This window comes from Vicia villosa, unplaced genomic scaffold (assembly GCF_029867415.1).
Source record: "Vicia villosa cultivar HV-30 ecotype Madison, WI unplaced genomic scaffold, Vvil1.0 ctg.000058F_1_1, whole genome shotgun sequence".
Lineage (NCBI taxonomy): Eukaryota > Viridiplantae > Streptophyta > Magnoliopsida > Fabales > Fabaceae > Vicia > Vicia villosa.
This window is the reverse complement of record NW_026704987.1, coordinates 594,341-609,262: the sequence shown is the minus strand read 5'-3', so window position 1 is coordinate 609,262 and position 14,922 is coordinate 594,341. Positions and strand designations below refer to the sequence as shown.

Genomic DNA, 14,922 nt, shown 5'->3' with positions numbered 1-14,922 from the left:
GATGAGATTCCCGGAAATAGGACATCTTATTAATGCGCATATGACATGGTATGCATTGATTTGATGCGTTATGGTTTTTCGGAAACCTTTTTTCCGCTCTGCACCGCACCTCCTACAAATCCAATTGATCATATTATATGTGTTGGATGGCTCACCAAATCGCGTCATTTTGTACAAGTTTACTTGAAATTGGGATGACCCATACCACCTACGTCACTGAAATGAAATCTTCATCATACCAAACTTGCTGAGACGTGGCCGGATGTATTTGTTGATAGGATGCATGAATTCGAAAGATTGAAGAATATCGATAAAATCTCGAATGCAGAAAAGTCAAAATTGGAACCACCAATAGATTTAGCTGGCGACAATTATTTTCATATATTTATCTAGTTTCAAAGTGTAATATATGCACTCTATCACATTGCAATATAATCCTTTTTTGTGTTTGTGTGTTTGTGAGTTTTGTGAATTTGTATTTGTAATACGGTGGGAGAACTGACTTTCTTTGAAATATTGCGGATAGCAAGAGTCGCCACCGACTTTTATTTTATCCAATTGGAAAGGCAAAAAGAACAGGAAAGACCTTTTAAAAAGACTTGAGTTCGGGGGGTAGGTTATACAAAGGGAAGGTTTAAAGCACCCTTTGTATCCATGGTTATCCATGGGCTCTTAATTGGTTAGCTCACTTGTTCGTTTGAATTGTTTGAAAAGTGTCGTGTGTGAATAGAAAATGTTTGAATAAGGACTTTAGCTTGTAAAATAAGCGCAGCCTTTTGGAAATTATTTGAAAAGGAGGTGTGAAAAGCATTTGATTTTTATTTGAATGGAGCAAGCAATTAAGAACTACCTACCCTAAATTCGTCTTTCTTGTTCTTTAAGTTTTTCATTTGAAAGGGCTATCCATACCACAAGGAGGGTAGGTAGTCCTTTCATTTGGATTTAAAAAGGGTCATCGAGATTATCATTCGCCACAGACTGTCCCTGCCATAAAGGGGGCAGGTAGTCTTGGGGAAGGATATAATAGTCATTTTAGGCAACAGTAAGGATACCTTAGCATTCGAAGGGACTATCATCATTTATCGAGGCAACATCGAGGGATGAGATCATTTTATTCGTAGGCAACTCGAAGGGACTATGATCTTTTATTCCAAGGGACTATGATGATTTGAATCGAAGGCAGCAAGCTAAGGTATCCCTACGCTCGAAGGGACTTGACTATTTGATCGAGAAGGCAACATAAGAGTGGTTACCTTAAAGGTGTGTGTGTGTGTAGCAATCACGTGATTATATTCAGATATTTATCTTGAATTAGTGAGCTACGTTCAATTATTAGTTGTCACTCCCTATTTTCTAACCACGCAGTTAATATCATGCAGAAAAATAAATTGCGGAAATGTAAATGTCCTATGGTATTACAAGGCTTCGGGGAGGGGGATTACAATACCAAAACGGGGGATGCGGAAAGTAAAATGCAGAAAATAAAAGGTCCTAATTACTATTACATAAAAACACTTGCAACCTATACATAATTTCTAATATTTAAATGAAATAAATTTTAAAATTGAGAAATAAATAAAACACAAAATTTAAACAATCATGCGTCAATCAAAAGAGTTTGGAGATGAGAAGAGAATAGGGAGAAAATCAAAGTTGGAAAAAAAATCAGAGTTAAAGGAGATTGATTGGAAACCTACATTAATTCAAGTATTATATTAATCCTAATCATAAATTAATTAATTAAATTATTGACTAAAATAACCAACCTAATTAACAAACTAATTTAATTAAAATCAATAACAAAAATAAAATTAAGGTTAATTATACTAAACCTAATTTCTGAATTAATGCTCTATTAGTGTGTTAATTTTAATCGCAATTTGGTAATCAAAATTAGTTAATAAAAAAAACAAACTCAAAAAGAAACAATAAAAACAAATTAAAGAAATTAAAGAACCTGGGGGGTACAGCAATTGGCAGGAGGTGAAGAATTAAAACCCAAGGAGGCCCAGCCCATTTGCCAAAGCCAACTCAGCGCTTGAAATCCTGTGTGGGAGTATTTTGGGGGTTCATAGTGGAGCTTCAATTCCAGGACGTAGGATTTGGCGCTTGATTGATATAAAGGCTGAAACCTGAGCGTGCATGATGAGCGTATTTGGAACGCGTGCACTGGATAATGATCAAACAAATAGTGAAAATAAAATTGTCACGCATGGGGATCGAGCCCTGGTTTCAAAGGTTGAGAAAACTACACCAAAGCCAATTTTGCTGCATGCATAACTTGTTAGAGTTTAAACAAAATATAATAAATATAAAAAAATAGTATAAATGGGGAGATTCAAAGATGAAGTCAGCCTGCCCCACCATTATCTGGTTTCGTCCAATCAAGAGGAGAGAGAGATACCTTTGAAACTTTGACTAACCAATTGCAATTGGAGAGAAAGAAGCCACGTTTGACCAGCAAGTAGCAAATGCACGCGTGTCTCAAGAGGGGGCACCCCTACTGTTCATCGTCCCTGACCTCTTCTCCTGCGGAATTTATTACGGATTTTGGTGCGGATTTACCTACGAAATTTTCCGCAGGTTTCTTTAAAAGCCATGCACAGTTCGATACTTGCAAAAACGACGTTGCACAAAAATACCAAACGCCCAGATCACCTGTTTAAGAGGTTCTGAATGCATTGGTGATATTATTTTGGCTTGAAACTGTTTGTATGCGTAGCTATGAAGAAAACTCTTCACGACCATCAACAATGGCAAATAGAGATTCTCACGTTCATGGCCTCCTGTAATGATCCAGACATGCTCTAAACAACTAAAGGAACACATCAGTCCATTCAAACCATATTAACACGCACAGACATAGGAAATTTGCGATTCAAAATTATGAATGAATTTATTGATTAAGATACATACCTTCCACATGCGGTGAACTTTTAAAAATCACCTGGACTCACCTTAGGGTGTCTCAGAAGTATAATAGAATACTTGCTCGCCTCTGAATCATCCTGAAACTATGAATGCTAGTTTGCCCTAGTTTTGGAGTTTTTTGGAGTCTTGAAAACCCTAGTTCTTTCTCCCAATTTTCGTGTCCTTGCTAGCTGCATGTTATGAGTATATATAATGGAACAAATTAGGGTTAAAATATTGACAAAGAATCAAGTGACTGGTGAGAGAAAAAAATTGAAAAAGATTTGATTTAAAATTATATGAAATCTTGCTATTTTGGTTCAATCTCTTTCCAATAAAATATGTGAGATTTACTTGAGCCCCAAAAGTGATATTTGATTAAAAAAATCAGATCATGCACCATTTTGATATTTGTTTTTATTTTTTCCTTGATTTAAATTGCATAAAATATTGCTCCTGACAAAAAAACTGCTTTTTTCAAGCTTCTAGAAGGACCTGTAATGTTTTGGTCCATATCTCTCAAATGAAGCATTTTTAGACTTGGCATGTGAGATACAAATTTGTATAGAATTCAATTTCCTTCAAAATGAGCTTTGGATGGAAAATTTCTGATGTTCCATGTGAAAGTTATGGCTGGTCAAAGTTCAGTTGACTTTCTCCTACAAAACCCTAATTTAGAAACTATGAGTTTTGTTGATTTTGGAGCTTTTCTTGATGAATCATGATCAAACCTTGATCAAATGATGAATTTGACTTCAAAGTATTGATGTTGACAAAAAATCAGGAGTTTTGACTGTATTTTGACCATAGTCGACATTTAGGTCAAATTAGTCAACTGTTGACTATTTGAGCAGTTGAATGAGCAATCTTATGAATCAGAGCCCGAAACTTGGCATGAGGATCTTTTGAATCATATGAGAGGCCATGGGGTCCATTTGAGGTATCAGAACCTGAGTCTCCTTTGAGAAAAGCAAAATCCTAGTTCAGAGGCACTTGTTTAGGAGATAGGTAGCTTTAAGCAATTGGAGATCTTTGAGCATTTGAAAGTCAGATGGACTGAAATATGATGGGCAAATTTTAGGGTATGACAGTATCCTAAATTCTGCTTCTACTGCTTTCTGTTATGCTAAAAAAATAGCAGGAAAACTTGCGTAGATCCATCTACGGAAGGGTATTACAATGAAACTTATAGGTCTTTACCGTAGGCATCTACGAAAAGGTTTTACGTATGACCCTTCTGTGGATACATCTACAGAACTTTCTGTGACAGACATTGTGTGGTCTATATTTTCCAAAGGCTTCTATAAATTTGGGGTTTCTAGGTTTGCATTATCCACAAGCACAAACCTTAAACACAAACACAAAAATGTCTCGCATTAGGCCAGATGGATGTCACTGAACATCAATGAAGAGTCCCGATCCTGAACCGGCATACCGCATAAGGGATGGACATGTCATTTTCTCTCCTGTTAAACCACCTGTGCCGATGAAGTTTTGGAATATCAATTCCTTTGACCAACTCAAGAGGACTTTCATGTCTTTTTAAGAGGGGGAGTACAAATCCGGAGAAGAAATCAAAAGGATCCAGAGGCTTAGAACAAGTACCTCGTTTGCAACCGGAAAAACGGAACGTTGGTGGGTTGAAGTGAAATTCGACATGGATTGCATTCAAATGATGCATGAATTAGATGACATTGTTTTAACCGTTGTAATTTCTTAGATCTATTAGTTTTCTTAATTTTCTGTTTGGAATTTTGTTGTAATATCGATTAATCAATGAATCAATGCAATGTCTTTTATGGTTAAAAATGTTTCTGCTCTGGTTTTCTGGGTCTGGGTTAATTCTGTAGACGCACATGCGGAAGACTTTCGTAGGTGCATCTACGGAACAGAACAACGTTAAAACAAAAAAAAATTGTTACTTCCGAAGATATATCTACGAAAGCACGAGGGCAAAATGGACAATTTGGTGGTGCGTAACAGGACATGGGATTGAGAGAGAAATTTCCAAATCTTAAACATTACAATAGACACTTGTCAAAAGCCTTGATTTTTATTGGATAATAGAAAAGTGGTATGATAATTTTGTTAATTAATTTTTTTTGTCCAATTTATAATATAATATTTTTTTGAAAAGAACAATTTTGACGATTTGATCAATTTCTTAGTAATAACTATAGGTATATTATAGGTTAATTGTAACAAGCAACGGCATGAGCTATCCATTCATATTGTAGCCATGGAGGCTCCAAGGTTGGCAAATGACGAAGATGCAGCCAACAGGTTTATAGCGGCTCAGAGAGAGTACAATAAAGTTTTGATTCAGGAGGAGATTTTTTTGGAAACAAAGGTCTAAGATGCACTGGCTACGGTATGGTGATTCGAATTCCAAATTTTTCCACAGGTCGGCTACTGTGAGGAAGAGATTCAAGAAAATTGAGAAGCTTGTAGATGTGACAGGAAATGTGGTAAGAGATCATGAGGACCTGTGTCGTGTTGCGAAGTCATATTTTGAGGAGCTGTTTGTGGTTAAGCAAGGGGTGTACGAACCGGTTTTGCATTGTGTTCAATCAGTAATCTCACAAGAAGATAATTGCAAGTTTTTATGTCCTATTACCAAAGCAGAGTTATATGAAGCGCTTCTCCAAATGCATCCGGACAAGTCTCCGGGCCCCGACGGGTTCAATCCTGCTTTCTATCAACATTTCTGGAATTTATGTGGTGATGATATTTTTCATGCGGCATCAACATGGTTGGCCAGAGGTTTTTTTCCTCTAGAACTCAATGAAACTGATATTTGCCTTATTCCTAAATGTCCTAGCCCGAAAGATATGAGGGACCTCAGACCTATTTCACTTTGCAATGTGGTGTATAAGATTGTATCCAAAATGCTTGCTAATCATTTGAAGTTGGTTTTGGATAAGTGTGTTTCGGAGGAGCAATCTGCCTTCGTTACTGGGAGGTCCATTCTTGATAATGCAATGGCAGCTACTAAAATTATTCATGCTTTGAAAAAGAAAACAAGCGGTAACATGGTTAATCTGGCATTGAAGATTGATATTAGCAAAGCCTATGATAGAGTTGATTGGGGGTTTCTTATAGGGATTCTGCTTCGCATGGGTTTTGATGAGCGTTGGATTCATTGGTTGTTGATGTGTGTAACTTCAGTGCATTACTCTGTTCTTGTTAACTCGGATAGAGTCGGACCCATTATTCCAGGAAGAGGTTTGAGACAGGGCGACCCTTTGTCACCTTATCTGTTCATCCTTGTATCAGAAGGCCTTTCTGCTCTTATTAGAGAAGTCGTTTCCCGTGGAGATCTACATGGTGCTCATATTTGCAGGGGGCACCAAGCGTGTCCCACTTGCTTTTTGCTGACAATTGTTTTCTTTTTTGCAGGGCGAACCTAGAAGAAGCCTCTAAATTAATGGAGATTCTAAATATTTATGCTGAGGTGACGGGTCAAGTAGTTAATCTTTCTAAGTCCGAAGTGTTTTTCAGCCGTAACTTGAGTGTGCCAACTCAAGATGATCTAGCCAAAGTGATGGGGGTGAGACGTGTGTTGGGAACAGGGACTTATTTGGGACTTCCGTCCATGATTGGTAGAAGCAAAAAGGCGGTGTTTTATTTTGTTAAGGACCGGATTTGGAGAAGAATCAATTCATGGAGTGGTCGGGCTTTATCTAAAGCGGGGAAAGAGGTTATGATTAAATCAGTCCTTCAGTCGATTCCAGCCTACATTATGAATGTCTACTTGATTCCGGATGGGGTGGTGAATGATATTGAAAAAATGCTTAACTCATTTTGGTGGGGGGGAGGTCGAAATAACAAAGGTATCAGGTGGTTGGCTTGGGAGAGAATGACTATGTTGAAGAGTGAGGGAGGTATGGGATTTAGAGACTTCAAAGCTTTCAACATGGCTATGGTTGCAAAACAAGGTTGGAATATTCTGGTAAAATCCAATTCTCTTGTAGCTAGAATCTTCAAAGCAAGTTACTTTCCACATTCATCTTATTTGGATTCTAAAGTTGGTAACAATCCGAGTTATGTGTGGCGTAGTTTATGGAAAGCTAAGGAGGTGTTAAAGGTGGGGAGTAGGTGGAGCATAGGGGAAGGAAATAATATTAAGGTTATGTATGAACCGTGGCTTCGAGAGAAAGATAATTGGTGGGTTAGAGGCCCACAAGGTCGAGATGTTCATGCACTTTTTGTCAAGGATTTGTTACTTCTCGGTGTCAAGCAATGGGATGTGGGAATGGTGAGGAGTTTTTTTGATCCTGTAGGGGCTGAATCTATCCTTAAAGTACCGTTGGTGGAGGATGTTGTGGAGGATAGGTTGGTTTGGCAAGAGGAGAAGCATGGTGAGTATAGTGTGAAATCGGGTTATAGGCTTTGGAGAGAGTTGCAGAGGGGTACGAGGTTTCATGGTATGGAGGGTAATTGGAAGAATCTGTGGAATATTTCCGCTCCTTCTAGAGCTAAGCATCTGCTATGGCGGGTTTGTAGGGGATGCCTCCCGACTCGCACCAAGTTGCAACAACATCATGTTCTTTGTCCATCTATTTGCCCGTGGTGTGAGTTGGAAGAAGAAGATGAGTGGCACATTTTTTTCGGCTGCGTTTCTACTATTCAGAGTTGGCGGGCAGCAGGTTTGTCTTCTATAATTGACTCTCGAGTACACTCTTTTCATGATGCTAAGTCAATTATTTTTGACGTCTGTAGTCGGGAGGACCGTAGGACTGCAGGTAGATTTGCGGTCATGCTTGAGGTTCTTTGGAAGAGTTGGAATGATGTTGTTTGGAAATATAGTCGAGAAGACGCCCTTCGTATTGGTTTACAAGCGTATTATAATTGGTATGATTGGTTCGAAGCTAGAAAGGAACCTTCGGAGTGCGATACTAATAATGTTCCCGCGGTTTGGAATCCGCCAATGGTAAATCAGGTGAAATGCAATGTTGATGCGGGTTTTAATAATGTTCGTGGTACTACTAATAGAGGTTGGTGCTTTAGGGATCATTTGGGGAGTTTTATCAGAGCAGGTATTTCATGGGATGTAGGCCTGCTTTCGGTCTTTGAAGCTGAAGCCATTGCTTTGAAGGAAGCAATCCAACATGCTATCTCCTCCCAATTTTCTCATGTTATCTTTGAAAGTGATTGTCAAGTTGTTGTCAATTCTGTAAAAGCTAAACATGTCGGCTCCTCTGAATTTAGTTTTATCATTAGATCTATTCAGGATATGTTATGTTTATTTCTGAACTTTGAGGTAAAGTTCATTAAGCGCCAAGCGAATTTGGTTGCCCATACGTTAGCTAAGGCGGCCAATTCTTGGACTAAGCGTAGGATTTTTAATGTGATACCTCCTTGTATTGAACTTTGTGTTATGAATGAAATATGTTGAGTTTGCTTTTGTCAAAAAAAAATAAAAAACTATAGGTATATTATAATAATCATGGGTACATGGCACGTAAATATGTTTAGTAAAAGAAATACCATATGAATGACATAGCATTAATTCGGAAATATATGAGTAATATGCCGATTAGTTCTCAAATCAATCAACATAGCATTAATTACATAGTAAAATAAACTAAACACACAATTTTCATTTCATAAATAATGCTTCACTTTATAATTTGAAATTTAAAAGATTTTGATCAAATTCAAAATTTTAAAAAAAAAGAGATAATTGACATTTACCCCTGTCATTAGGGCGAGTTTTGATTTTCCCCTCTATTAATTATTTTTTTTGGATTACCCCTGTATTTTTAGGGTACCCCTAAGCGTGTAAAAAACAGTGAAAACCCATTGGGATAAATCAAAAAAACAAGTTTACAAGGGGTCCTAGGGAGTAAATCATAGAATTTTTCATATTTCAAAGGGGTAATCCAAAAAAAATAATTAATAGGGGGAAAACCAAAACTCGCCCTAATAGTAGGAGGGTAACAGTTATTTATCCCAAAAATAAATAAATAAATTGAAGCGTCAATTTTTTAAATGTTGAACAGAGACCAATTAAAAACATTGGGACCAATTTAGAAATTTAATGAGACCTATCCATAGTTTTTATATATTTTCTAGACCAATTCACAATTTTTATAAAATTGTAGAGGCCATTTTGTAAAACAAATATAAAGATCAAATTACAAATTCACCATCTTCTTCTTGTTGTTGTTTGATATAGAATTATTTATCTAATAGATTGTTTTATACGTTAGTGACACAAAAGGATTTAATTTCATGTTTGTTTATTTTTTAAAATCAATATTTAATTTCATATGGCAAGTACTATTTTTTTTTTTTTTGAATTAATGTAACAAGTACTTATTATAGCATAGTTTGATTTATTAGTCAATATAAATCTTCCATTATTTTCGTATGTAGAAGACATAATTATTTCTACTTAAAATGTCACTTAATTAAATATTTAAATTTAAAACATTTACTTAAATGTTTAAATTCAAAGTATTTACGTAAATATTTTTATTTTTTATTTTCAAAAATAAAATATCTTTCCGTTATAATAATTATTAAAATTAATAGGGATAACTCTAGAGGTAGTGACTAGATTCTCATTAAATATTAACACATAAATAAAGTTTAAATCTCGATTAAAAGAGATAATTTATTTAAAGTCTGATATATTTTGAATATAATTAGTTCAAATTGAAAAAACTTAATAAAAAATTAAATTGCAATTTAACATTCGAAATATTAGCAACAAAAAAAATCTTGAATCCAATATCTAGCTATAACACTCCATAAATCTATATAACAGAAAGATAAAAACGATATTCTCCTAATACTTGGCACACAATTAGGAAGTTTTTAAAAACCTATAAATATGAATCTTCATTTTTCACTTTTTCTTTACATATCTATTCACAACTTTGTTTCTCTTCACCACCCACTTCTCTTTGTTGTGCCATCCCCCAAGTTGCTGTTTGTGTCATTCAAAAAGGTTTCTTACTTTTTCTTTCTTTCAACTCTACTGTTTATTCATCAGTAATTTAATATTATAATTTATTCTCTTAAATATTTCGTTTTTCTTTTTCACAAAATAAAGTTATATGTTTTAAAATTGCAACATTATTTTCTGAATTTGATACATGTTATGTTATGTTGTCCGCAGATATTGTTTGATCAAGTAGGAATTGTTTCTTTCTATTTGGAAGGATGAATCAACAACAATTTCTTCGAAATAGAATTATAAATGATTCTCATTTATATCATAGAGATATTATGGAAGTCACATATGGATCCCCACGATATGTTATGAATAATCGAATGATTCCTCATGCCCTTTATTCGACTCCTAATGCTTTTTATCAGATTCGTGGTAGAAATCAACCTATGATGACTATTCAACCGACATATGCTTATGTCCAAGACAACCACTTTATTCATCATGAAAATAACATCAACCATGCGCCAATAAGAAGAGACATAATGCCTACCCAGAGATGGTTTAATACCAATTCCGAAAGAAATCAATCAGTTCGAAATATCCGAAATGTCTTGCCAGGTTATGCTTATGCCCAAGACAACCACTTTATTCACCATGAAAACATCAACCAGGTTCCAATAAGATGGTTTGATTCCAATCTTGAGAGACGTCAATTTGGGAGGAGTATCCGAAATGTGTTGCCAACTTATGCTGATGTCCAAGACAACCACTTTATTTTTCAAGAAAACAACATCAACCAAGTTCCAATAAGAAGAGAAATAATACCGACCCATAGATGGTCTGGCACCAATAGAGAGACAAATCAACATAGGTTGAACACTCAAGATGACTTTTTAGTGAATGCTTATGGCCAAGTTGACCACTATATTCTTCAGGAAAACAACATCAACCAAGCTCCAGTAAGAAGAGGCATTATACCTACCCAGAGAAGGAATAACACCAATTTAGAGAGAAACCAACCTAGGCTGAGTACTCGAGATGCATTGTCAGCTGAAGCTAATGTTCAAGATGATCGCTTTATTTTTGACGTAAGAAACATCAATCAAACTCAATCCGGAAGAGATGTTGAAGTTTCTAAGAGACATCATCATACCAATCTTAAGATAATTCAAGTTGAAGAAGGAACAAAAGATTCTGAAACCATGACATGTTCAATTTGCCTCGTAGAACTTTTAGTTGGATCGAGAGCTATCCAATTGCCTAGTCCATGTTTGCATGTCTATCATGACTATTGTATTCTTAAGTGGTTAGATATATCTAACACGTGTCCTTTGTGTCGTAGAAATGTTCGATGAAGTTTTTTTCGTTTATTTGTAAACTTCTTTTTCATAATACTATACAATAAAATTGATGTAAGATTTCAAATTATTCTTATTAATTAACTTTTTGTTCATGTAATTTATTTATTAAAAAAATCTTTTTTTCTAAATAGAGCTTCTTCTTTTTTTACATTTAGACTTTTATTTGTATTTTTTCTTTTTCAATTTTTCCTATTAGTGTTTGTACGTATTACATTTAAAACACACTTCATCTTATCCTATAACTGTTAAAAAATATTATTATCAATCTCAAATTATCAATAAATATCATATATTTAAGATAATAAAATAACTATATATTGTTAATTAATTAATTTAAAAAACTTTAATGTAAATACTAGATAAATATTAATCACCTTTTGTCAAAAAATTAAACTTAGATGCCATGATAAAAAAAATGATAATTTGAATGAATAATAATAATATTAAACAGTGAGTGATGAAAGAATGAGGAACCACATAGGTCGAGAAAATAATTTATGTGACAAAAATATAATTACACTGTTCCTCTTATTTTAAACAAAAGCAAAAATGTATATATAATTGGTATTAAATCAGACTAAATATTTGTCATTTTTTGTTTATATTTAAAACCAAATAGAGTAGGAAGCATAATCAAACTCTGTATTATTTTCTTTTTATTTTGTATCCCATATTTAATATATTGTAATAGAGTATTATATGGCCATAGTTCAGTTAGAGTACTAAAAAAATAGACTAGTACATATTTAAATACTATTTTCAAATAAATTTACATAAAAATATGTAAAGTTAATATTTTCAATCTCTTACAATTTCTTGTTACATCATGTTTGAACCAGTGAGAATCTAAAATAGATTGAACATAACTAATATCATATATTTCTTATTTTCAATGAAAAATCTAGCTAACATATTTCAAATCACCATTGTTTAATTATTTGTTTTTACTATTTGCTTTTTGCAGTACAATAAAAAAAATAAAGTTTGAGAATATTAAATATTATTCTGCTATTTTGTTTTTATCGATTTTGTGTTTAATTATTTGTTTTGACAGAACTTTTGTTAAAATTAGTCTGTGTCTTGATTAAAATTTTAAAATTGGCACAATAATTTTATTAGCTTTAAATAATTATATAAATTTTCTTATACGTAGGGAATTTTAAAAATAAGTTTCTTTTTATTCTTGAGAAAACGAGCAAGATATTGAGAAAACAAGCAAGATATAAATGTTATTTAAAAATAATTAATTTAATCATGTCGCTTTTTTTTACTAAAATTTAGTATCGGAAATTATACAGAGATGAAAATTAAAATCTCGTCGACTTATATATACGAGGAGCGACATATTTAAATTTAAATATTATTTCCATTATTCTAAATACATATCTTTAGGTAATTATTTTCATATTATCAAAAACTATTAGAGTTATTAATTTTACAATAGAATAGAAGAGATAATTGAGGAAATTAAATTGTTAAATTTGTTACAAAATACAATTATTTGTCCTAAAAAAGTAATTCATATCCCAACAAAATTCGAGAATATAGGAATAATATGCCGATTAATTCTCAAGTCGATCAACAGTGTTAAAATTCTAAATAATGTTTCACTTTAAAATTTGAAATTTAAAAGACTATGATCAAATTCAAAATTTTAAAAATCGAAGTGTCAATTTTTTAAATGTTAAATAGAGTCCATTTAAAAACATAGATTTATAGAAGTTTATTGAGACCGATTAACAGTTCTTATAAATTTTCAAGAGCAATTCACTATTTTTATAAAGTCGTAGAGGCCATTTTACAAAAACAAACTATAAAGATTAATTTGAAAATTCACAATCTTCTTGTTGTTTGATTTAGTCAAACATAAATCTTCCATTATTTTCATATGTTAATAGAAGACAAAATTATTTCAACTTATTATTTCATTTACTAAAATATTTACATAAATATTTTTGCATATTTTGTTTTCAAAAATAAAATATCTTTTAGTTATAATAAATAAAATTGCAATTTACTCATTAGGAATAACTACATAAATCTATACACGAAATAGAAAAACGATATACTCTTTATACTAGGGCACAAAATTAGGAGATTGATTATCATATGCTATATTATATCAGAACTTTAACAATTATCTTAGTTTTTTTTTTTTTTTAACAATTATCTTATAGTTTTTTTTTTTTTAACAATTATCTTATAGTTGAGATACTTGAACAACAAAAAAGGCCCTTGATAATAGTCAATAAATATTTCAATTTTTTCAGTTTTAATTTCTTCACACTCACTTGTATTCTTTTTCTTTACATTTATGCTCAGAACTTTGTTTCTTTACATTTATTGTTTGATTCAGTTGGAATTTTTTCTTTTGATTTCGAAGGATGAATCAACAACAATTTCATCGAAATAGAGTTAGAAATCGTTCTCATAGAGAAATTATGGAAGATGCATATAGACTGTCGTAACATGGTATGAACAATCAAATGATTCCTTGTGCTCTTTATCCGACTCCCAATGTTTATTATCGGGCTCGTGGTAGAAATCAACCTATGACGAGTATCCCACCAACACATGCTTATGTCCAAGACAACCACTTTATTCATCACGAAAAGAACATTAACCATGTTCCAATAAGAAGAGACATAATGCCTACTCGTAGATGGTTTGATCACAATCTTGAGAGAAATCAATTAGGACTGAATATCAGAAATGTCTTGCCAGCTTATGTTGATGCCCAAGACAACCGCTTTATTCACCACGAAAACAACATCAACCAGGTTCTACTGAGAAGAGAAATAATACCTACCCATACATGGTCTAACACATATATGGAGAGAAATCAACCTAGGTTGAATATTCAAGAAGTTTTTTCCAACTGATGTTTATGTCCAAGATGGCCACTATATTCTTCATGTAAACAACATCAACCAAGCTCCAATAATATACATTGTACCTACTGATAGATGGTCTAACATCAATTTCGAGAGAAATCAACCTGGATTGAGTACTCGAAATGTATATCCAGTTGATGTTTATTTCCGAGATGACCACTTTATTTCTCACGAAAACAACATTAACCATGTTCCAGTAAGAAGAGACATAGTGCCTACACAAAGATGGTTTGATACCAATCTCAAGAGAAGACAATCTATGGGGAGTATCTGAAATGTCTTGTCAAATTATGCTTATGCCCAAGACAACCACTTTATTCGTCGGGAAAACAAGATCAACCATGTTCTAGTAAGAAGAGAAATAATACCAACCGATGGATGGGCTAGCACCAATATGGAGAGAAATCAACAGAGATTGAGTACTCGAGATGTCTTTTCAGTGGATGCTTATGGCCAAGATGGCCACTATGTTTTTCAGGAAAACAACATCAACCAAACTCCAATAAGAAGAGGCATTATACCTACCCAAAGAAGGAATAACATCAATCTTGAGAGAAATCAACCTAGGTTGAGTACTCAAGATGGATTGTCAGTTGATGCTAATGTGCAAGATGACCGCTTTATTTTTCCCGAAAGAAACATCAACCAAATTCCAGTCAGAAGAGACATTGAAGTTATTAAGAGACATCATCATACCAATCTTAAGATAATTCAAGTTGAAGAAGGAACACAGGATTCTAAAGCCATGACATGTTCAATTTGTCTTGTAGATCTTTTAGTTGGGTCAAAAGCTATCCAGTTTCCTAGTCCATGTTTATCATAAAGATTATATTTTTAAGTGGTTGGATATATC

The 14,922-nt window shown here is 33.5% G+C and overlaps 2 protein-coding genes across 2 annotated transcripts; both read left to right on the top strand.

The window, feature by feature from the left end:
* Positions 1-10,356: 10,356 nt before the first annotated feature.
* Positions 10,357-11,169, top strand: LOC131623211 (uncharacterized). Its single transcript, XM_058894208.1, has one exon. It carries the CDS (start codon positions 10,357-10,359, stop codon positions 11,167-11,169), a length of 813 nt encoding a protein of 270 aa, XP_058750191.1.
* A 3,294-nt stretch (positions 11,170-14,463) lies between these two features.
* LOC131623210 (uncharacterized) lies at positions 14,464-14,892 on the top strand. The gene has a single exon (XM_058894207.1). It carries the CDS (start codon positions 14,464-14,466, stop codon positions 14,890-14,892), a length of 429 nt encoding a protein of 142 aa, XP_058750190.1.
* Positions 14,893-14,922: the final 30 nt, after the last annotated feature.

Excerpts from the sequence above, each read along its gene's own strand:
- LOC131623211 (XM_058894208.1), top strand. The coding sequence starts at position 10,357 with ATGCCTACCCAGAGATGGTTTAATACCAATTCCGAAAGAAATCAATCA.
- LOC131623210 (XM_058894207.1), top strand. The coding sequence starts at position 14,464 with ATGGAGAGAAATCAACAGAGATTGAGTACTCGAGATGTCTTTTCAGTG.